The 22,863-nt window shown below is 42.3% G+C and overlaps 3 protein-coding genes across 5 annotated transcripts in view; 1 reads left to right on the forward strand and 2 right to left on the reverse strand.

Moving 5' to 3' along the window:
• The first annotated feature begins 2,699 nt into the window (after positions 1-2,699).
• On the forward strand, positions 2,700-6,581 carry plin2 (perilipin 2). The gene is made up of 8 exons (XM_023399606.2): positions 2,700-2,769; positions 2,963-3,009; positions 3,271-3,466; positions 3,808-3,890; positions 4,091-4,376; positions 5,197-5,375; positions 5,528-5,644; positions 5,817-6,581. Exons 2-8 carry the CDS (start codon positions 2,980-2,982, stop codon positions 6,270-6,272), a joined length of 1,347 nt encoding a protein of 448 aa, XP_023255374.1. The 5' UTR covers positions 2,700-2,769; positions 2,963-2,979; the 3' UTR covers positions 6,273-6,581.
• A 455-nt stretch (positions 6,582-7,036) lies between these two features.
• cdca9 (cell division cycle associated 9) lies at positions 7,037-9,584 on the reverse strand. The gene is made up of 10 exons (XM_023399608.2): positions 9,051-9,584; positions 8,813-8,944; positions 8,654-8,694; positions 8,508-8,559; positions 8,315-8,373; positions 7,917-7,978; positions 7,745-7,828; positions 7,547-7,628; positions 7,263-7,349; positions 7,037-7,101 (listed from the first exon to the last, which is right to left on the reverse strand). The coding sequence occupies exons 1-10, from the start codon at positions 9,160-9,162 to the stop codon at positions 7,057-7,059; spliced, it is 756 nt and encodes a 251-aa protein (XP_023255376.1). The 5' UTR covers positions 9,163-9,584; the 3' UTR covers positions 7,037-7,056.
• A 150-nt stretch (positions 9,585-9,734) lies between these two features.
• Positions 9,735-22,863, reverse strand: part of dennd4c (DENN/MADD domain containing 4C) — a 34,191-nt gene continuing 21,062 nt past the window's right edge. Inside the window, exons 10-34 of one of the 3 annotated variants that reach the window (XM_023399596.2) lie at positions 22,240-22,415; positions 22,010-22,110; positions 21,291-21,515; positions 20,525-20,670; positions 20,262-20,300; positions 19,796-19,926; positions 19,567-19,699; positions 19,160-19,366; positions 18,891-19,019; positions 18,556-18,703; positions 18,328-18,408; positions 17,783-17,902; positions 17,549-17,674; positions 16,308-17,398; positions 15,937-16,129; positions 15,713-15,810; positions 15,437-15,612; positions 15,128-15,286; positions 14,802-15,000; positions 14,575-14,685; positions 14,327-14,464; positions 13,994-14,111; positions 12,218-12,374; positions 12,006-12,070; positions 9,735-11,834 (exon numbers count right to left, since the gene is read on the reverse strand). In XM_023399596.2, coding sequence (XP_023255364.1) covers positions 11,698-11,834; positions 12,006-12,070; positions 12,218-12,374; positions 13,994-14,111; positions 14,327-14,464; positions 14,575-14,685; positions 14,802-15,000; positions 15,128-15,286; positions 15,437-15,612; positions 15,713-15,810; positions 15,937-16,129; positions 16,308-17,398; positions 17,549-17,674; positions 17,783-17,902; positions 18,328-18,408; positions 18,556-18,703; positions 18,891-19,019; positions 19,160-19,366; positions 19,567-19,699; positions 19,796-19,926; positions 20,262-20,300; positions 20,525-20,670; positions 21,291-21,515; positions 22,010-22,110; positions 22,240-22,415 — 4,404 coding nt within the window. In that variant the 3' untranslated portion in view covers positions 9,735-11,697. Of the gene's footprint in view, positions 11,835-12,005; positions 12,071-12,217; positions 12,375-13,993; positions 14,112-14,326; positions 14,465-14,574; positions 14,686-14,801; positions 15,001-15,127; positions 15,287-15,436; positions 15,613-15,712; positions 15,811-15,936; positions 16,130-16,307; positions 17,399-17,548; positions 17,675-17,782; positions 17,903-18,258; positions 18,409-18,555; positions 18,704-18,890; positions 19,020-19,159; positions 19,367-19,566; positions 19,700-19,795; positions 19,927-20,261; positions 20,301-20,524; positions 20,671-21,290; positions 21,516-22,009; positions 22,111-22,239; positions 22,416-22,863 lie in introns of all 3 variants that reach the window. The other 2 variants (XM_023399594.2, XM_023399595.2) reach the window with 2 other exon arrangements.

Raw genomic sequence — 22,863 nt, forward strand, 5'->3', positions numbered from 1 at the left:
CAGCAGATGGCCACTTCAATATGAGAGTGAGGTCATGTACAACATGATTGCCATCCTGTTTGTTTGCTCTAATGACTGTGCCATTAAATATAATAAGTCCAAAACTGCAAACTGAGTATTTTTTAAAATATTTTGTGCGTCATCATCATCATCAAATTCAAAACAAGGTTATTAGTTTGAACTGTGGCCAAGAGACAGGGGATGCTAGCTGGCACAGAGGGCACTGGAGGTCAAAAGCAGAGGGGAGGAGGAAGGTTTACAATCTAATGCACAGGCAGAAATAGCAATAACAGGAACATCAGACGTGTCAGTTGCTTAACTGAAACAGAAAAAAACATGACCTCAGTGACTGAACAACAAGTCAACATGCAAATGTGAGTCACCATTTCTTGGGATCATTTTCCACCCATGAGAAGGCAACAAAACAGCAGTGAAGGAGGCAGGGAAGACGGGAAGGAAGGGTCAAAATAACTCAAATAAAGGTTTGTTGCTGTAGTGAGTTAAATGCTCCTGTTGGTATGATGCTCCTCTTGACCAACACTGGGCAGCTCACTCTTGTATTCAGCTTTGTGGACCAGTAGGAGGATTGGTCGACATACAATAGGTTTGTTCAGCTAGTTAAAAAACGTTCCAGACACAAACACAACAGGAAAAATATCCAACATACACCTCTTCAAACGCACACTACACCTCTTCAACACACTCTGCAGATGTTCCACTCCACTGAACATGACTGGTTCGAGATCTGAACAAGTTGGAAAAACTAAAAGGGCCTGTGGTTCATTTCAGCCAACATTTTCATATGGGGTCTATTTGAGTTCTACAGGGACTGATAAATGGGCCCCAAAAGGGTTTATCTACAGAATCCAGGGCCCCAATGTGTTAGCCAAGTGGAGAATCTGAACTAAGCCCATGTTTCCTCATCTGGCTTCCAAAGAAACTGAATTAACACTTTATTTACATTTTTAACAACACATAGAAAAAATCCTTAGAGAAATGAGCACTGACACATAGAAAAAATACTGAAAAGCTCTCAAATTAGAAACAGGGCCACACATCTGGCTCTGATGAGCTACTGGCAAACACAGACCTGTTGATCTGTGGGTAAACCACTGATGTATGGTACTATTCAGGCCATTAAATCAAGTGTTCAGAAATGAATTAGGGAAGGTGTTACTCTGGTCAGATTTCTTGTATTAATTTAAAATATCACGTAATGTTTGTCAAAAAAATAGCTTGAGAGCGAATGTGCAGCTACACTGGCTTCCTCCCAGGGTGAGCAAACAGTAAAATAAAATGAACTGGGCAGACTTTTGTGTTCAACATTATCCTCAGACATTCATATGTGGTAACAACTGCAGTGGATGATCAAAACCACAAGACTACAAAACCACATCATTGATTAGTGGGATAGTTGAATAGAATGGAGCCATTGATAATGTTATTAGTTACACGCGTGTTTGTCTTACTGTGACTAATCACAGTGTCTGCTGGGAAAAAAGCCAGACATTGCTGGAACATTTTAAAGACATGTTATATATACTGTTGTCCATTATCTTCATAGACTGTTAATACACACTCACATGTGTGCATTCAGATTTCTGCAAGCTACTGTATCTCATGATTGCCAGTTAAACCAAAGGTTAATATTCGTGAGGCAATGTTTTGCCCTTTAGCAGAAAATACCAAACTTAGTGGTCTACATTACTGTGTGGAATAAACTTCCGAAATTGTTTCATTCTTGAACATTGTGTTGGTATTATCTTCATTGGTATCATGGAAAAAATAGATGACACAAGGCTGTTTCAAATGTTTTTCTTTTTCACTTGTAAAATGATTCGTTTTGTGTATTATATGTGATCTGGATGGATAATACAAGTGCATGTAAAGTACATTCTGACATAGCCAGCATGGCTTTATCTGGGGCAAAAATAAACAATCCAGGTGGGACCTGATCCTGGATTGTCCATCATCTTATCTAATGATCATTACAAACCCTTAAGGAACCATATAAATCATATGGGTTTGAGCTAAAATATGACACTTAGCTGTAGCACTTTGCCTGAATAGACACCAACTGCTGAGTCCTGTCAGAGCCCGTGTAGTTAAGGTTGGATTACCAACCCTGCAAAACTGGAAACTGCCTCAGATTCCTCAGATTCACTGTGTGGCTGTTGGGAATTTGATTAAGTCAAAAATTGTTTGGGAAGATGTACCTCTAGTCAAAATTATAAGGAGCAATGGTTGGTCTTTAGAGCTGTAAGCAAAAGCACAATGTAATTGAAATTCCATATGTACTCTTGGACTGTGTGCACTACTGCTGATATAGTAGCCTATCAGGTGAGTCAAATAGAGGGCCCTCTGCTAAATTTTGGCTTCAGATGTGTGTGCACTTGTACTAATAGTTTTAGACTGTGTTGTGTTTTTCAGAATTTAGGCTTACACTTTACCAAGACGCCCTGGAGACGTTGTAGAAAATCTCCCTCCAATGACCAAACACGACTCTCTGACTTATGAAACGATGAGAAATCAAACTATTGTAACATGTCATAGCTTGACCACGTGACGGCTGATTACAGAGGAATTCCCCGACTAAACTTTTACTCCTTTTACCTTTGCCCCAGAAACAGTCAGGAAACAATACTGTCGCTGACGTCAGAGCGCTGCTCTACATCTCGCGATAATTATCGACTATAAATACAGCTGCTGCAGCCTCTCACTTCAGTATCAGTCAGCTCATTGACATCTGGGAAACAGACGTATCACTCGGTAAGTCTGGAAATTGTATCTGTTACTTTTTAAACAGCGTGACAGCGAGGTTAAAGTCAAATTTACTGGACCTAATTTTAATTTTTATTATTATTGGGTAACTATCAGCACATTTTACAGTAATACGGAAGTAAACATATCTGTTCATTTTGTTTAGAATAGAACCGTTAAAAGTTGTGTCTCCTCTCCACAGACTTTGTTTTAGCAGACATGGCAGCAGCTGATGTTATCTCTAATCAGGTGAGTCTACAGGAAAGACATGCACCCGTGTTTACACAAACTTATATTTGTTATTGAGCTAATTTTGAGTTGACCACAAAACTACACTGACAAAATACTCAAAGAAAACGTGACTGTGAAAGTATGGAACATGGGATAATGGCCTTAATGCTATTTTATAATATAAACAGTCATTGAAAGTTAGTTGCCCAATTTAAGAATAGAACAGCACAGTTGAACTATACATTTGAATACTGTACTGTTGTCTTTGTATTTCCTCAGAATGTGGTAGAGAGGGTGACCAGCCTTCCTCTGGTGAGCTCCACCTACGGCTTGGTGTCCAACGTCTACTCCAACACCAAGGGCACCCACCCTTACATCAGGACTGTGTGTGAGGCTGCGGAGCAAGGAGTCCGCACCATCACCTCTGTGGCCCTCACCACTGCCTCACCCATCATGGGCAAACTGGAACCTCAGAGTAAGAACCCCTTCAGATAACTTGCCATCATCCTTATGTAAACATGGCTTCAAAGTGGATAGGGTGTCAAAATGAAACCCAAGGAGCTGAAGTGAAACTATAAGGATAGTTATGTGCTGACCATCTGAGTCACACAGGCAGAGCTTTAAACAGGAAGTTCAGCTCAAGCTATTGGCTCTTACTCATCGTGATCTTTCACCCAGTTTTTCTTATTACTCATAATCAGGCTAAATTGAGCCTGAACGGAAAAGATGTACAGTATAATCTGAAAGGAACATTTATTCTCAAAGTAGTTTCTGAATAAATCATTTACTTTATTTTTTTTCTTTTGTTGTCTATAGTTGCGATTGCCAATGACCTGGCCTGTAAAGGTTTGGACAAGATTGAGAAAACCTTGCCGATTCTTCACCAGCCCTCTGAGCAGGTATGTACTGGATTAATGACCAAACTAAGTTGCACAATGTCCTATTTCACAGTCGACGTTGGCTAATCTTACTGAGGGCTCAGCCATGACCTCTGTCCCGTCTTTCTAAACTGCTGTCTGCTCATTAAACCACTCATCCTTTGTTGCAATCAGTTTGAGGACACAAACATTTATTAGTCCATGTTTCTGTCCCCGCCCAGATTGTTTCCAATGCCAAGGATGTGGTAAGCACGGCCAAAGATGTTGTGACAGGCACAGTGTCCAGTGCCAAGGACACAGTCTCAGACACCCTAACCAGTGTGGTGGAAAAGACTCGGGGTGCGGTGCAGGATGGGATGGAGAAGACCAAGGCTGTTGTCAGTGGGAGTGTCAGCACAGTGCTGGAGAGCAGAGTAGCCCAGATGGTCAGCAGTGGAGTTGACACAGCTCTCAGTACATCTGAGAACCTGGTGGAGCAGTACCTGCCTCTGACGGAGGACGAGCTGGGTGAGTAGCGCACCGGTTACAACCAGTGCATCTCATCCTAATTAGCTTGTGTAACCCATTAAAACACATGATATAGGTTGATAGGTTTGGTTAAAAGCTCAGCCAAACACAGGCCTTCTCTTATAGGTTGTGTCATTATATAGGTCTATGAGCCAAAATACTAAATACTACTTACTCATAACTTCCCATAGAGAAAAAAAGATCTGAAATTAATATAAAAATCTACACAATAGAAATATATATCTATGGTTTCTTTTCTATCCCATAAAAAATCCTGCAACAGCCACAAAATATTAATAACTGCTAAGAATAAAACCTCTTTTGAAAATATTTTTTTAAAACACATTTCTGTCTGCTGTTTTGGCTTTAATGGTGTTTAAATAAAAAACAAAACAAGGTTAGTGAGATTAAGCTTGTTTATCTGTAACAAGCTGTATCAAGGGTCAGTGGCAGCTGGACAATGTTAACGATGGATTTGGTCAAGTTTCCAGAAAAAGAAAGATTAGATTACACTCCTGAGAATCTAAATATGCATTAGTGGTCTGTTTTTCTCCATCATTAAAGGAGTTGTTGTTTAGAGTGAACTGTGGTGTGCTGGAGCTTACAGTAAACAATCTCGCATGCTATGTTAAATTGATGTCTGTCCAGGAATTAACCCATAGATTACTACATTCTTCATGGCTTTAAAACTTCAATCTACTTTAACATGCAAATCGCTAACACTATAGCAATCGGTAGCAGACTTCATCACACTTAAAAGGATCACTGACAAAAATCAAAGCAGTCAAACTCATTTTCATGTTTCCCTCTCTTGTGACAGAGCTGGAGGCAAAAACTGTGAAAGGCTTTGATAAGAAGGAGCTGAGCTACTATGTCAGGCTGGGCTCCCTCTCCACGAAGCTGAGGCAGCGGGCGTACACCAGGGCTGTAACCAAAATCCAAGATGGCAGGCAACGCAGCATGGAATTCATTTCTGAGCTCAACTCCACAGTTGATGTGGTGGGTCTCATTTTTTTTCCTTCAACATCTGCTTAGTTAAATTGCTTTGTCACATTCCTTAAGATTCATTAGACTCCTGCCCTAAAAAGGTAGATACTTTCTTTTACTGCTCATGGACAGCAATAAACATTTGAGGTGTTTGTTTTTTCTAGATTGAATACGGCAGAAGGAATATTGGCGGGGCTAACCAGATGGTAAACGACAAGCTGAGCTCTTTGGCGATATGGAAGTCCAATGGTCCAAACCAGGAGAGCGGTCACGAGGCAGAGGTAAGGAGGTGGAAAACACAAATATGCTGAGAGATAACAGGCTGAATGTGTCAAGGAAATCACAAGCAAATGATTCCAGTCTGTTTCATCTGCACATGCGGCGTAAATACAGTGTGTTTGGGACAAAAATCTCATCACAGGCTATTTACATCTGTCCATCCCCTCATTTCAGGCAATTGAGTCACGCACCCTGGCCCTTGCACGTTCCCTCACCCAGCAGCTCCAGACCACATGTCTGGTCCTCGTCTCCAGCCTGCAGGGCCTCCCCAACAACATCCAGCAGGAAGCACTCTCCCTCAGCCATTCTGCCACACAGGTCTACACCAACTTCAGCAAGGCCAAGGTGCTGGGAGACCTGCCAGACAGCATGTTGACCAACAGCAAAGCACAGCTGGGAAAAATTAAAGAGTCTCTTGACACCGTCATGGATTATCTTGTCAACAACACGCCGCTCAACTGGCTGGTCGGACCCTTCTACCCCCGGATAACTCCTGAGTCGAATCACACGCCAGCCTCCGCTGCCAGCAGCACACCAGCTACGTCCTCCAACTCTCCCTCCACCCAGCACCGCAGGGAGGAGCCCATGGAAGTTGAGATGAAGTCATTACCCTTCCAGCAGGAACAGTGACCCATTACAGCCTTATGTTTTGAGTTTTAAGTCGTTTCCGTGGCAATACTTCAGTAATTGCTTTACTGGCAAATATTTAACTTCCTGATGTTGAAGATGCTGAACACATTATGATGTAAAGCTCTGATGTAGTTCTGTGTTGAACACAATGCCATTTTGTACTTTTTAAAAATGTAATTTTTGCTGTAATCAGCTCACTTTTCAGATTAGACAGTTCTTTTATAATTTTATAACCGAGACATTTAAAATCCAATCAGTCAAAACTTATCCCTGTGCTTAGTTCTATATAAACTTTGCTGGAACCAGTTATTTGTAGTTATTGGCTCTTTTTTTCTACACATGGAAAGCTAAATTTGTGTTTGTGAAATTCTTACAAAGGGATGATCAATATTCCGTTAAGTAAGAGATTGTTTTTAAACAAAAAATTGGCTCAAATTTAGGTAAAAGCCCTCTCTAGTTGCTTTTACTAACTGTCATTTCAAAAAGTAACCTTGGAATACATTAATGACATTGGAACCGTTGGTCAACCTACGCCAATTTAATTGTAGGCCTTTTGTGATTTCACATTTTACAGAAACATTTTGTAGTCAGTCATGAAGGATAACAAATAAGCTTTATTATATATTTTTTAAAATACTTAACACAACCAAAGCATAACTGTTGCTTATTATAGTATCTGGTTAAGTATTAAACCAAACTTCTTTAAATGAATGCCATAATATTAAAAAGTTTTAAATGTAAGTGGAGAAAAATCCCAGTCAGAGTGATGTTCAGACACCTTTACTCATCGCTGGCAGGGACCTCGCCTGGACAGATACTCCATCAAACTCTGAAAGCCCAAAATCCAATTTGCATTAAAAGATGACCAGTTGTTACAATGGTACATTTCAAACATTTAACATAATATTTCAAAAGGCTCTTACCAAATCCCTTGCTCTGATAATGAACTAACTGACAATAATAAGTCACATTTAAACATGAGCACTGTACCGTCAGCCTCTGAATCTGACACCACGCCACGTCATCCAACAAGTCCAGGTTAATTTCATCCTTGGTCTCTTCAGAGAAGCTGACAGTCTAGAAAGAGAGAACCACATGTAGAAAACATATATACAAGCCTTGAATCTGATGACAACTCAGTGCAGCATTAACACTAAAGCTAGACATTAGCAGTAGATCCAGACATGTCTGGTGTACAAAACTTTGAATCATGGCAGTGGGGAAACTGCCTCTTTGGGTGTGAAGATAAGGATAAAAAGCACTCAGTACTGAACCTGCCCCTGTGCCGTGGTCACAGTGATGTGTGCAGCAGAGCCTGCCACTGAACAGTGTAGATCACCAGCAGAGACGACAGACCTGGAACAGCATGAGAGCCTCGGGTCATTTCCTCATTATTGACGAAGTTTCAACAAACTGTCTGTAGTGGCAACATGTATAAATATGAGCAGGTTAAATCATGCAAACCCCTAAACCTGAGTTTAGGTTTGGTCGGTACGGTCTGGTCATTGGTCTTGGTCAAGCGGCTTTGGGTTCTTTTGGCAGTGACTGTGGAGCCCCTGTAGAAAACCAACAGCAACGTCAAAGCCAGCATGAACCTCACACTCAATACGCTACATACTGCTTCACTTTACACCCCAGTCTTACCTGAGATTTCCAGTGCTGTTACTACCAGCTAATGTTCTGGTCCTTTTTATCCCGTTTCCTCCCTAAAAATAAAGAACAAAAGATGGACAACCTTGAGACAAACAAACCATGCTGGTTATGATGAAACATGACTTATGGGTACTGTACTGAAAGAACCAGGACCGGATGTGATGCTCGAAGTGCCATTGCTTTTTGTAAAGTTACTTCAGCTCTGTCCATTAATCAAACATTTCAATCTTTAAACGGAAAAATAAATCAATGTGTGAAACCAAACAGAAATCCATGGGACAAGAATAAACATCCCCTACTTTTATTCTCAAAAGAATCTTCCCAGGAACTACATTTAATGAGATCCAACACAAACTCACACAGCGGTGTAGAGGATTTACATCACCTACTTTAGAGGTCTTGGATGAGGACCTCTGGACTGGGGTAGATTGAACTGATGTAGATTTTACTACAAAAATAAAAGCACAGATGATGTTAAAATTTAATTTCAAAGGATAACATTTTTTCTGGATTTTTCAAATGTGCTTTTTGCATGGTCGAGATTAATTATTAACTATCTTGGTTTAAAAAAAAGTGGTTCACCTCTTTTACTGGGTACCCTTTTGAGGGGCTGGTGCATCTCGAGGGACTCATTCTGCAAAAAGTGACAATTATGTCTGTTATACAAATAAAAATTTAAAGTGTTGTAATTAGAAACAGGTGGGACACAAACTACTCACTCAGCTCACCTTCATGGCAATTGACACTTCACTTGCTGAGATTTCCTCCTCTATTACACAGGATAGTTTGATGGGTGAGTGGGTTAGAGAAAAATAAACAAGGTATGAATCTCACCTGACACCTTTGAATTAGTAAAATCTCTTAATTTCATGAATAAAAAGCCTCACCGCTTATTAAATCTCCTATGAGCGTGTTTTGAAGAGAAGGAGGCATCTTCATCATTTCCACTTTAAAGATTTTGTCAACTGTGGCCATCGTGTTCTCCATTTTAGCTGCCAGCTCGTTCATGCGTTCCTGCGCTGAAAGTTAAAAGAGAAAAGAAAAAGAAAACGTCATGTTTAGGTCCAAGGTGGGGACCGCTAGGTGAAGTTAAACATGGCATTTGTCCAGCTCAAACTACCAAACCTTCTTTCTCAAACTGCTGAATGAAAAGGGCCAGTCTGCTCAGTCGCATCTCCCGGCTCAGCTGCTCTTTGCTCTGGGCATATCCTGCGTTTCTCGTCCGTCTCACCGGCATTTTGTCTTCCTCTCCTCTCCTCCCCGGACTCAGCCGCTCCTGTTTCTCTACAACACGCACCTGAGGCTGCACATTTAATTAACATATTCATGCGCCTACTGGAAACTCAGTCATGGGGTTCTCCGAGAGCTATGCTGCTTGGCGGAAGGATACAGTTAGCTTAAACTCACTGGACTTTTGAGTCATCTCTGAAGATGCCTTAAATTAAATAAATGTGTTCATTAAAATGCTAGGTGCTCACAGGTGACTCCTGCTCCAAGGCCAAACTATGTAACTTTTAAATATACAAAAACTAAAAATAATACTAGAATTTCTTATAATAAAGTAAAAATAATAATAAAACAAAGTTAAAGTAAAAGCAGGTGTGATGCTTTTGAGGTCAACCCACGTGAGGCAGTGAAGGCCATAGAGGAGAGACGGAGGACAAGATGAACAAGATGGAGGAAGTTATACATTTAAGGAAGAACAGGATAATCTCTTTAGAAACGGATTTGATGCTGGACTGAAAATCAATAACTGATGTGACAGTGAATAACACCATGCCCCATCAACAGAGACAAAAAACAGACACATTTAATTTTCAATCAGTTCACAAATTCATTTATTGCAGCGCACTTAAGTGTAGACATTCAATTCCTTTCCACAGGACGGTAAGAGATCACTTAATCTATTGTTAAAGAACAGTCTCTTCTGTACATCCTCTGCCATAAGGAGATCAAATTTACAAAGTCAGTACAAGGTGGAAACCCTTAAAACAGATTAAAGGGGAAAGAGGGGTTGTTAGTCATAAAAATGCTAAACTACTACTGTCTGCAATCCAAATGTCAATAATACAAAAATAAATAATTGAGAATTTCTTTTTGTTTTGGAGGAAAAACTATTGTCTGTTGTTAATCTTCTGAGGTGGTCTCATCTCATCCTCACCCCGGGTTAAGGTCAGGTTTTAATCTATGCAGTGCAAACTGAATATTTTACATCTGTACAAGTCAGCGTCACTCTCCCAAGGCTACAGTGGGACCATCTACACCCATTTCCCAACAATTCATCACAGCACTTTACTTTTTTTTCCTGTCTGTTTCAGCATTTAGTGGAATGTCATGTTGAAGTTGATCTTTCTTAACACAGTATCAGCTGTACAGAAAGCCCTTTGCAGTATAAAGCCTATAATGCTTCCAATATTATTCAAAGCTACTGTATGTAAACCATAAAAGCCATCTTGTCAGCAAACAATATTCCCAATTTAAAACACCTTACTGGTTCATTCTATGCTAGAGTAAAGAATAGCCCAAATACATGTTAGTTACAGTTCTAATTTATAATAACAATAAGGCATATTAGCTGAAATAGTACAGTGGGTTACTGTTAAAAATGCAGATATTAAAAACACAAGCTGGACTGATTACTGTGACAGTGAGGCACTGCACCGAGCTGCTGTTCCCCTGCAAGAGAACGTGTCTTATTTTGATGAGTGGGAATCAGTAGTGTGGCACGCCTTTTCACTTTCAACGAATGGATTTTCTTTTAAATGATCTCTCTCTCTCTCCAAATAGCAGGTTTTAATCACATGGGGTTGAGTGTTGGTGAAGAGATCAATACTCCTTTAAGACCTGTTTTGATTGCAGGGAATGTGGAATGTTGTGAATCAGTTTTAGTGATTATAATTAGTGATTGTCATTGACAGTCTTCTCCCGTTTACATGTCTGCTACCAGCACGTATTTACACAGACAGAGAGCCTCACTCTGAACCTGTACATGTACAATGAAACATTCAATAAGACTTGGATCACACAAACAGTCAAGGCATCAAGACTTGTTGCCTCCAAAAAAAAAAAAATCTGCTACTCTGGTTTTAGATTTACCTCAAGTAAAAAATATGTACAAAAAGACAGGTGGACTACAGTTCCTGTTTTGTTTTGTATGTTTTTTTTTGTTTGTTTGTTTTTTTTTAGAAAGTGCACAAAGGAACAGTTGTCTCAAACAACACACACTGATGTAATCTGGGAAAACTTGGGACAGACTTAAGCAAAGTGAGGAAAAGGCTACGAGACAGGGAACTGACGCCATGATCACACACACACACACACACACACGCACACACGTACACATGTACACACACACACACACACACACACACACACACACACACACACACAGCAGATATGTCTACACCATAGGGGCAGTCAATACATTCTGTACAGTGATTAATCATTCTATACACCATCTGTAAAGAAACACACCTCAGCTCGTCCCAAAAGATTCACTGCTAGTCTTCAAGCAGATATCAGAAACAGTCCCATTTGCAGGCAGCTGCTTGGAAACCTATCAAAAGCTTAATAAGGTAGTAAAAAAAAAAAGCAGACAACGGGCATCTTCCAGGACAGGGGGAAGAAGAAGAAGTACCATGTTTGGACAACTGGAGGTGTTTTATTACAAAATCTTTCGCTCACACCCCAGGCCACACAACCGATCCTTCCCCCCTGCTCTTACATGTGACCAGTCAGATTTTTTTTTTAACTTCACTGCAGGTGTCCATGGTCAAATGACAGGAGCTCCAAAGCTTTTAAGGCACCACTGGATGCTGGGGGTGGGTGGTCGATCGATGCGGTGCAAAAACTTGAGCTGCTCGGCGCTCAGTTGGTCGTAAGCCAGGCGGTACTCCCTGTCAAAGGCCTCTGCAGATACAAAGAGAGGGAGCGGAGATAAGCAAAGTCAGAAGAGCAAAGGTGCTTGCAACAGCATTCACAAGGCATCAAACCAGCATGACAACATTTAGGAACATATCGATCTTTTTCACAAACTACAGACTCTAGAACGGCGTGGTGGGTCTTCACAGGTTCACTCACCTACATCGATGTTCTCCCGTCCCAAAGCCACCAGTGAAAGAAACAGTATTTCTCTATAGATGCTCCTGAGAGAGTATCAGAACACATAAATGAGACATAAGATGTGTTTTCACAGACAATATATTAATATAAGCATTTAAAAACATTCAAAGAATATTTTGAACCAATAGAGAGAAGTAAAGGGTGAAGTAAAAAGGAAGAACAGAGCTGACCTTTGTCGTTTGACTCCCTCTGGACGCCGTTTAATCTCTCGGATCAGCAGGTTGATTGGTCCGTAGACGTCGTTGGTCTGGATGTTGCGAACAATTGTGTTGAGGAGGGTACGAATCTCCTGGTGGTCTGTTGGAGCCAACGTCCCCTTCTTCTCCACTAGGACACAACACACACACATTCAATATAAAGAATTGAGATTCAGTGCCACTTATTTAGTAGTCAACTTCCAACATGTGGAGTCTCACACGGGAGTGTTCTGGGGCCTCATTTGTTTTTATTACATGAAAATGATTTGAGGTCCGTTTTTACTGAAAATGTATTTCTATATGGTGATGACTCAGAGGTTTTGGTTTCACACAAGGATGAGAACAAATGATGGTTAATCCTGAGTGAAGATCCCAACAAGACTAAAAACTAGCTAGTAAAAATTTTGTTCTCTCTTCTTATCGCAAAAATTTAAATTCTTTTATTTGGATCAAAATCACAGCTAATTTAACTCTTTTTCAGTCATTCAGCCAGTATTGTTTTAGATGATCAGATCTGTCCTGCCAAACATTTTCTTTTAGCTATTCAGAGTTTGTTAGAAAATACTTTGGATGGAGAGAGTATGGTATTAAAGAGTCCGGGGAAGGTGAACAACAGAATCAGGTTTTTGGCAAGAAAAGATCATTTCATTGGCAAAGAAAGTTGAAGATTGCTGGCTAATCCCTTGTTTTGAGTTGCTCGAAGGAAAAGGAAAAACACTTTAAGCAAAACTTTATTCTCTCAAAACAAATTAGTGAGAGTTGTGTTGGATGTGAACTCAACAGCACAAAATGGCAAACAGCAATTCCAACAGCTTGGGTGGTTACCTTTGAAAGATAGAGCCAGACAACTACAACTCAGTCTGCTTCATAATTTGAACAACAAGGCCCCTCATTATCTCAAAGATCACTTTTGTAATGTTGCAGCAACACTCAGATTAGAGGCATTGTTGCCGAACTGTGTTTGCCGAGCATCCAATATAGGCAGTTGTTTCTTTAGATTATTTGGTGCAAGAAACTGGAAGTTACAACTGTATATTAAAAAAAAAATTAATAACCACTACCGTTTTAGAATGGAAGTTAAGTTTTGGTTTATGAGAAACTTTTCTGGTGTAACTAAGTAATTTCTATATATGTGCAAATGATTTGTTTCTATTGCCAATTTTATTGCTAAAGATATACATTGTATTTCATATACAAATTTGATGTTAGTGTGATGTTGCAGTACTCTTGCATCAATCCTGTTTTTTTACATCCTGGACCACAGTGAAAAAAGTCTTGAAATTTGTTGTCTTATCCTTGATATTTTGCAGATGTGTGGGATCTGGTGTACTCGAGTAAAACATCATCATCGCCATGTCTAGCATGATTGCAAATATGTATAAACACTGGCATAAATCATTATGATAAATTATTTTGAATTTCTAAACAATGCATACCACTAAAAGTTACTAAAGTTTGTTTTCCCTTGGACAATGCACACTAAAACCACTATGTGTAGGATTTTAAATTGTTGACTTGGTCGCCCTCCAGTGGTAGTGTTATTCTAGTAAAATGAAAACTTTTACTATTAGGTTATATTATATTATCATATATTATAAAATATAATATTATTATATTATACTATTAAGTTAAAAGATGTGATAATCACATACAAATTCAATGTATAGTATCTTTATGTGTGTGTTATTTAAAGTGTTTAGAGGGGTTAGAACACTATGGCCTGATATGTGTCTTTGTGTGCATACTCACACAGGGTCCTCCACAGCAGGTAGAGGGGATCTCCATGTTCCTGGTGCAGGTTAATGTTGTCCCACAGGAGCTGGACGTATACCTGCTTACTGTCCTGGGACAGCGATGTGAGGGGAAGCTGCAAAGATAAACCTTTCAGTTATATTACTGCCAATATGATACTATTAACCAAAAGAGCTTAAAAGAGAAAATACACAGGAGATTGTGTGGGAAAGTATGTTTGCACCCTCAGGCCTGTATGACCAAGAATGTAATAAAAATGGGAAAGAGAAAGAAACGTCATCCTGAAAGAGAAAAACACAATAATGATAGATGACATATTAAGTCTCCAACCTGTACTCCATTGTTGCAGTGTTCAGAGGTAAGAATGAGACCAGGTAAGTGAGTGGGCAGGTCCAAGCGACGGAAATACCACACCAGATTCCAGAAGATGATGGGGTGCTGGCTCAGGAACTTGTGGGTGTAGATCACCTGGATGGACAAAGAGAAGTTGGACTTACAGAGAACAAACGTCTCAGGATCTTGAGTCATGTGTGACTATAAAGCTATTAAGCAGACTGTCTGTGATTAGAGTACTTTACCTGATCTCCCTCATTCTCCAACAGGGTCTCCAGCTCCTTGCGCAGCACCAAGGGGCTGAGGTACGGTACGGACACAGGCTTGGGGTTTGGTCGTTTGGTTCCCATGCCATCCTGACAATCACACACATATTGCATTCCCTCAGCTAATTTCACTGCTTTGCAGATATGACATTACCTGCAATATATAAAAGCTATAGGGCTAGTTTGTGATAGTATGTGGCACTGACCGACACCTCTTGCAGGCTGCAGGGCAGGCTGGTTGTGGAGACACCATGTCCAGGTCTCTGGGAGTAGTCTAGGCTCTGCAGTGGACCTCCAACACTGTTGCTGCGTGTCAATGACGTCCCACTGCATCTCTGCTGCTTCCCTGCCGCGTGGTGCTCCAGTAGACCCAGAGGGTCGGACTGCACCGGCTCTCGAATCAGACTAAAAACACAAAAGGCAAAGACGGGTGAGGAAAAGGTGGTTCTCTTTTGAATACTCTGTGAACTGATCCCTGCAGGTTCAATCCAAGTGTAACTAATGCATGCAAGTCATTCACGTGAAGAGGTACCTCTTTTGTGCTCCAGGACGATTATCTGGAGTCTCCCTAGTTTCCTCCTCAGGGAAAGAGATAAGGTCTGGGGTCTTAATGTCGGCTGAGCTGCTGGCTGTGGGCTGGGTACTGGTGCTGTGGATACTGTCGCCTGAGGAAGTGGGGTTCATATAGAACCTGAAAATCACACAACATTGTTAATTTGTATTTGTTAGAACCCTTTTTCCAGCAAGAAGTTTGTATGTTATATGTATGATATGTATAATTCATCTTAAGATCACTTTAGGGCACTCATCTATAGGAAATACTACGACAACATATTCCTACCCGGTCATTGTGCGCAAGTCATGAAACTCGACGTGCAGTAAGGGAAGGAAGGCTGTGCGACAGAAAGGACAGTTGGTATTTAGGTTGGAGTCGTCGGCTGTCCAGCCCGCCATGATCTCCTCGTCGTACACCAGAGCTTCACAGGAGCGGCACTGGGAGCAACTGGACATCAGCACCTGTCAGCAGGGAAATATAACCTCCCAGTTACTCATATGAAATGTTGGCAGCACAAGCTCAGCAGCACCGCAGTGGTTGGTTGTATATGTTGTGTCTGACCTCCAATGCACAGTTCTGGTAGATGCTCGAGGAGGAGGCGTGATGTGAGGAGCCTTGCTCAGAGTCAGGACCCCTGCCTGCTCGTCCTGGAGTTGGATCTACAGATAGATGCACAATCAGACTTTGAGAGCTGATACCACAGGTCTGTTGACCTCAGGAAGAAGCGCATTAGGCCCATCTCTTGCACTTCTCTCATGTATTTATACCAAAGAGTGCGTGCTTACGTGTCTGGTGGGTCCCTCGGCCTGTGTCACTGCTGCCACTGCTGCTGCCCAGGCTGGTGCAGCTCTGGTTCAAACCATTGGCCACCAAACGTGGGATGGCGCCTCTTTCAGGACTCTCATCGACATCATGTGCGGCAAACATGTGCTCATCCAGACGTGATGGGAAGCCACCACCACCCTGAGCTTGTTCGTCCTGAAGAATAAGTGAGAGGACTCAGTTTGAATGAGGGAAATGCGTCATATTCTCCAAAACTGAAGCCCTTGGTCGAGACTACACAAAAAATCTGTGAGCTAGAAGTCAGTAAATTGTGCTCATTATCAAGCAGAGAAAATGTTTCAAATATCTGGAATTATCCTTGAAGGACACTGACCTCATCGTCTGAGTAGGAGTAAGCTGACGCCATTGCCCCCCACATTTTGCTGGCTACATTTGCCGCCTGCTTCATGCTAGACTTCAGCACATCAATCTTAGGTCCTGACAACAGAGTGTCCATCTTGATGCCTGAAATGGAGTTTATGACTGAGCCCAGAGACCCTCCCTGTGAGGACTTGACCAGCGCCGTCAGTGAGGACGATCTAGCACCTGGGCTAGCCGCAGTGCTGCCGGGGGTCTTTGTCTTTGCGGCAAACGTCTTGGAGCGAGTAACAGTGTTGGGGCTACGCTTGGGTGTGTCACCCAAAGAGCCAGCTAAGGTTTTAACAGGAGGCACTGGGAGGCTGGACCTGCGCTCCATAGACTGTTTGGGCTGTGGGGCGTCAGTGGAATCTGCCTGCGACTGCTGGAGCTCCATGCTGGAGGACTTGACACCTAAAGGGCTTCGCAGGCTCATGTACATTTCGATCTCCTCGGCCAGGTTGCGGGACACCACAGCAGGCACGGAGCGTGGTGGCTCCTGGCTGGTAACAGAGGCCGACTCTTCGCTCTCTGACATCAGGAGGGAAAGTGGGTCAGCCCCCATCTCCACGTCTGCCCTCTCCAGATTCGCTCCTCGCACCCCAGACTCATCCTCGTTTGCTTCACTTTCCTTCCTCTCTTGTTTTTCCATTTTTTCCTCAGTCCCCTCCACGTCGTTCTCATTTCCCTTCCCTTTTTCCAGTGCTCCTGGCTCCTCTTCCGCTGGCAGCTTCCCAAGTATCAAGCCCCGATCTTCTTCAGGCTCCTCCTCCAGATCTTTAAAAAGTGCTTTGGATATACAGCTGGGGGGTGGACTTTGGCCCGCAGAGAGCGCTGCAGTCAGGATACGAGCGTCGGCTCCCATCTGGCTGGCCATGTGGTCCACACCCTTCTCGAGGAGCATTCCTGCACGAGTCTCAGCACTGAAGCTACAGCTGCGCTCGGCGAAGGATTTCTGCCGCTGCTGTTGAGGCTGGCTGGCTACATCACCTGATGCTAGTGAGGCATCATCATCAGGGAGAGACACATTATCGTTCTTGCTGTGTCTCCTGAACAGCTTCCCTGCACCTGGAGAATAGGTGTGAGAAATGCCCTATTTAATTTATGTTGCAAAAGTTAAACTTGAAGTTGAATAATTAAAGCGCAATACAAAAGAATCTATTCATCACAAACTATTATTTTTTCAGTTAAAATTAAAGTCCAAATCTTCCTCCTCACCCGTTTCACCATCGAAGCTCCCTGTGGACAGCTTCACAATACTGGGGACAGGTGGGAGCACGTCAACAGGACTGGGGAGTTCTGCTACTGCTACTGCACTGTCCACTGAGCCGGCAATGTCGCCTCCTGGTCACACACAGTAATACATCGACAACACATCGGCATCAACGCGCAAGAAGGACACGGGGTATTCATACACATACGGCACATGAGAATGGAAGTAGCTTCTCTTACCGTTATGCTGTGCTTTTACGTTGCTCCTCTCTTCAGCCGAAAGCACAGCTGTGTGTGAAGGCTCTGCCGGCTCCTGGTGTAACTCATCCTTGGAGCCGTAGCCTTGATCAGATTGCCTTCCTGTGGATCACACAAACCATGCTGTACTCAAAATATAAATATTCATTTTAAAGAGGATGTAATTAAAAGATATATCCATTTCTTTTTTTCCCCCACCACCTGGGTCTTACTTGAACAGTTTTGTCTTTTTCTCTCTTGGATGGAGTTAACATTTTACCCATCTAGTTCATTCAGCTTCTAGACAGGTTTAGATATCTCGGTTGAACTGAGAATTTTTTTGCAACATACAGGACTTGTCAGACTGCTGGTGGCATGGCATCTCAGCAATGTTCAGGTCTTCGAAAACATTTCAGTGCTGCATTTTCTGACTATCAGGTTTGAGAGCTTGAGGCCTGCAGCTCCGGGGGAGTCAGTACCTGCACTACAGTGGTTTTCTGTTGTGTCTTCCATGCCGTGGCCGTGGGCAAATAGGTTATGTTCCTCACCGTTAACCTCATTCGAGCTGTCAGCGCTTCCGTGACTCAAGCGGTCAGCATCAGTGACTGTTGAGCCTCCTATTGATGCAGCTAAAGAGGGACAGACGAAAAAAAGTGAGTTAAAACAAGACACAGAATGAGAGAAAAACGGAGTGTGGGATAGATCTCATCTTGACATTGTAAGAAGACACCTCTCCCATTCTGCAGCCGCTTCATACTGCATGTTCCATTCCCTACCTGTGGTACTAAGTGCGGGTCCCTTCTTGGACGTCGTTCGGTCTAGAGCGTGCTTGAACTGGGTCACTCCTCGAAGCACATTACGAAGCTTGGTCCACATAAAGAGGCCGCTGCGGTTTCGGCTTGGCCACGGGCTCTCTAAGACAGCCTGCAGAGGGAGCAGAGGACACAGGAAGGCAGCTTTTAGATTGTTGTTACTTAAGAGAATGTTGGTACACGTGGTTCTTTGAGCTCTTTCTCTTTCATTTTTCTGGTAAATATTCATCTGTTGGTACTCTTCTGCAAACTAAAGATTTGATTTTAACATAATATACCAATGTGATGTGAAATATGACCTTGTTGTAATATCCATATGTGATGGCATTGGGATGTACTCCAGCTTTCTTCATCTCAACCAGGACTCGCACAGCCATAACAGGAAGACCCCACACACCACAGAGCTGCATTACCACTCTGTAACACACCTAAAGCCAGAGACATGGAAACATTAACATTCATTAGACATGGATTTGGAAAGGCATAGTTCCCAGTTATCATCACAGCGTGACACAATGAAGCAATCGATGAAGAACTTTGAATTTGATTACACATCATTAGACCGCACCTCATCCAGCACCTCCACCTCCGTGGTCCTCATCTTCAGCAGGACGTTGTACGCCTGCTGCATGGCACGGCTCTTAGACTTGGCCAGCCGCACGGCTGCTGGCAGGCAGATGAACCACAGGCTGTAGCAGTGACTGAACAGACAGCGCGCCCACAGCGGAGGGTTGGAATAGAAGCGCTTTGCCATCTTGTAGGCTAGCTTGATTTCCTGTCGGGTGGAGGAAATGTAGTATTTAAAGCATTTTTAACATCGCAGATGCACAAGATGCTGTTGACAGAGGATGAGAAGCATGGTAGGTCCAGTTGTGACAGGTTATAACAAACATCCAGCCCCTTATGCAGAGGTGTGACAGGAACAGGGTATTGCTGCTTCTTCTGCTGAGTGTGACTGTGGGAGAATCTACACACCTGCTTCGTCCTCTTTGCCAGTAGTGCAGGGCTGCTGGACAAACTGGCCCCTGCTGCTCTGCTGCTAAGTGCTGGTCTTAGCACTCTCGGACGGTCAAACAGATCCATCTGCAGTCTGGGGAAGCCTTTATAGCTGGAGGATGAAAAATATGATGAAAAATCAAGGGGAGAATATTCAAATACATAGTTTTTAGTGAACTTTTAATAGCATGAGATTAAAAAGACTTACGTGTATCGAGCAGCGGGGTCGGGTCCACCGTCAGCTGGAGGTTCAGGGGGCATAACAAACACAGTGTGCTCACTCTTTTGAGACTCATCCAGCTCCAGCAGTCGTGTGTCCTCCGACGACTCTCCTTCAACCTGCAGTGAGGATCACATCCAGAGCATTAGTGATACTGTAAACTATGTCTTGAGTTTTACAAATAGCACACACTAAAGGTCATTTTCTCTCTGATGGAAGAAAGTCAACAACTAAAAGCACATTACACTCTATTATACTTTTCTAATTGGAAGTAAAACATGCTTATTTGATTGTGGTTAGGATTTAAGGATAGAAGAAAAGCAGGAAATGTTCAAGCCCCTTGGTGAAGACATTTATCAAAGGGAGAATATGTTTAATTTATTTACCCTTTAATGTTAGACACAAACAAAAAAAGCGTGGCGCAAGGAAATCTGATCACGGTGTAAGCGATTACCTTGGTGCCCTTGTCGGTGATTTTATCAGAGGAAAAAAGCTGCAAAAAGAGGAAATGGAGCAAAGGGAAAAGAATGAATCAGAGGAAATTTTGGCTTCCTTAGTCTCCCAGCAGACAAACGTTATTTTGCCAATAAAACAACATAAAACAAAGACTTGTTCATGGAAAGAACCCTCCATAGGAAGAGAAAACACAAAACAACATGAAACCAGCGTGCGACATGTAGATATGTGAGACGGGGCTGACGCAGGGTTGGTAATCACCTTCTCGACGCAATCGTCAAAAAAGGCCAAACCGGTGTCCTTGTCACTGACAAACGTGCACTCCTCGATGAAGCGGATGAAGATCTGGGTCTTGGTGAGTTGGGAGTAGAACTTCTGGTGGGCTCGGTCTCTGCTTTTGAGGAACCCTGCAGGAAGGCGAGGCAAGTTTATGGTGTCATTTCTCAAATTTAACTGGAAGCCAGTCATTCTTGATTTGAAAGATTTGATTGATTGTAGTCACTTTAAGGGAAAAGAAATATACCTGTAAATGAAATTGTGTGTAAATTTGTGTTTGAATGTTCTCCTTTAGGCTTCAGTGTATTTACTATCCCCGGTCAATCAATCAATGTGCAGGGAATTAGGACTAGTGTTAAAATACGCAGAGTTAAAAGCCTTTTCCTTCACTCTGTGTCTAAAATTGGTCCGTAAAAGACCAGTTTCCCAGCAACAAGCATTAGTGATCTCTTATTACAGCCGATGGGAAAGGTGATTGATCTCTTAAAACACTTAAACTGAGTTAAGTTGAGACGCTCCTTGAAACAGAGATGCCAATAAAACTAAACATTAGGTGAAGCTATCTGAATTAAGGCTGTAAATTATGCATCGGTTACAAAGCCAGGAAGCTATTAACAAATCCAGGTTCTAAAGCACCAGGCCGCCCCATAGACAGGATTAATACCTACATCTGGAGGGTCTGTCACGTTATCAATATGACTTTTATTCTCACACAACTTCATTTCCCGCAAGCTGTCAATCACTTGTTTACCTTGTAGGTCATAGAGAGAGTCTGCAGCTGTGGCCTTTTCAGAAGGCGCCTGGGTGATGGGTTTGAGGTAGGAGCGGTAGCCCTTCAGGATGGAGGCCATGAAGCGCAGGAAAGCCTCCTGGATTTCCATCTCCAGGGCCGTCTTCTTCTTGTGCCAGGTGAAATCCGCCTCGATGGGGGTCATGTCCACTGCTGAGCTTTCCTGTGTCGTTTGACGCACTGAAACTAAAACGCAAATCAAGTTGATTTTAAAGGCATTTTTACTAGTCATTCACTCGTCAACTACTCATTTGCTTGACATTGTCTGAAAATGACAAAACGTTGTAGAAGGTTGTCAGACAAGTTAACATATAACTGATTACATGACTAAATAATAATATTGGTTAAATAATTAAAGTGGTCTGTAAAAATAAATAAATCTTTCTGCTTTTACATTAAGGCAGAAATATCATGCGCACCTTGCAGTATAATAAAACAATACAAGGCCTTGCTATTAATAACTACAGTGATGAAGCTTATAATATTCAAGTATTTTTTTGACTGCGATAAAGATTCAACTCTACAGTCATTTTGCGGTATTGTTGTATAAAGCTGGATTATATTGTAAGGTGTTCCTGTTATTGTGTCGACTCCCAGCACATTCAGTTTCATCTTTCAAGAAAAAGGATAACTTTCTTTTAAGAATATTTCCACTTTAAGAAATAAGATGCTGTTTGTACCGGTGCCCAGCTGGTGGTGCAAGTTGCTCAGTGAGTTAATGAGGCTCTTGCAGGGCTTTTTTGGGAGGTTCTTCCAGTTGCTGTGTCTCTTCTCATCAGACCTGTAACACACAATACAACTGACTTATTCAGCTGTGAGTAACAGCACGTCTGCACACACACAAAAAAAAGGAGAATATACTGTACAAGGCAGGCAGTAACATGGGTTTCAGTGTCAAAGCACAGCATACAGGTAGATAGTGTTGGTGTCCAGATCCACACAGACAACATCTGGTGGGGGGTCGTAAAGGTCAAAGTAGCGGGAGTCCACACCCACTATGAATGGACAAGGAGCGTTGAGGACGCCTGCTAGAGAGAGTGGGCACAGCGGGATATAGGGACACTGCCACTGGAAGGGAAAGATCATCTGAGGAGAGACAAGAGGGAGAGGCAGGATTACGACAGGCAGGCAGATAATGGTGAGAGGTTTTAAATTACATCCTCTCCAAGTAGAAACAACGAATTAAAATAGAAAAACAAACATCCATCCTTATCTTTTATGGTGTTCCAAAATGGTGGCAAGAGGCACCCGAGTTCTGTTTACTCTGAACTTAAAAAGACCTGCTGCAGGAAAAATAAACTTGGGCAACAATCTCAGTTATGTAATGTTCTTCTATATTGTGAACTGAACTGTGAACTTATCGTGACAGTTCAAATGCCTTTGAGGGATTTTTGGGCGATTGTGACATCCTGTGTATTCAAAGAGACGTGATTGACCAATTTGTGTTCATGGAGCTGGAGAATCAACAACTGACTGAAAGTAAGGCCGGTCCAGTACCCACTAATTATGATGTAACTGTTGATGTTTTAAGATT

This window comes from Seriola lalandi, unplaced genomic scaffold (genome assembly GCF_002814215.2).
Source record: "Seriola lalandi dorsalis isolate HSWRI2012SDOR001 ecotype SW California unplaced genomic scaffold, Sedor1 jcf7180002052086, whole genome shotgun sequence".
Classification (NCBI taxonomy): Eukaryota; Metazoa; Chordata; class Actinopteri; order Carangiformes; family Carangidae; genus Seriola; species Seriola lalandi.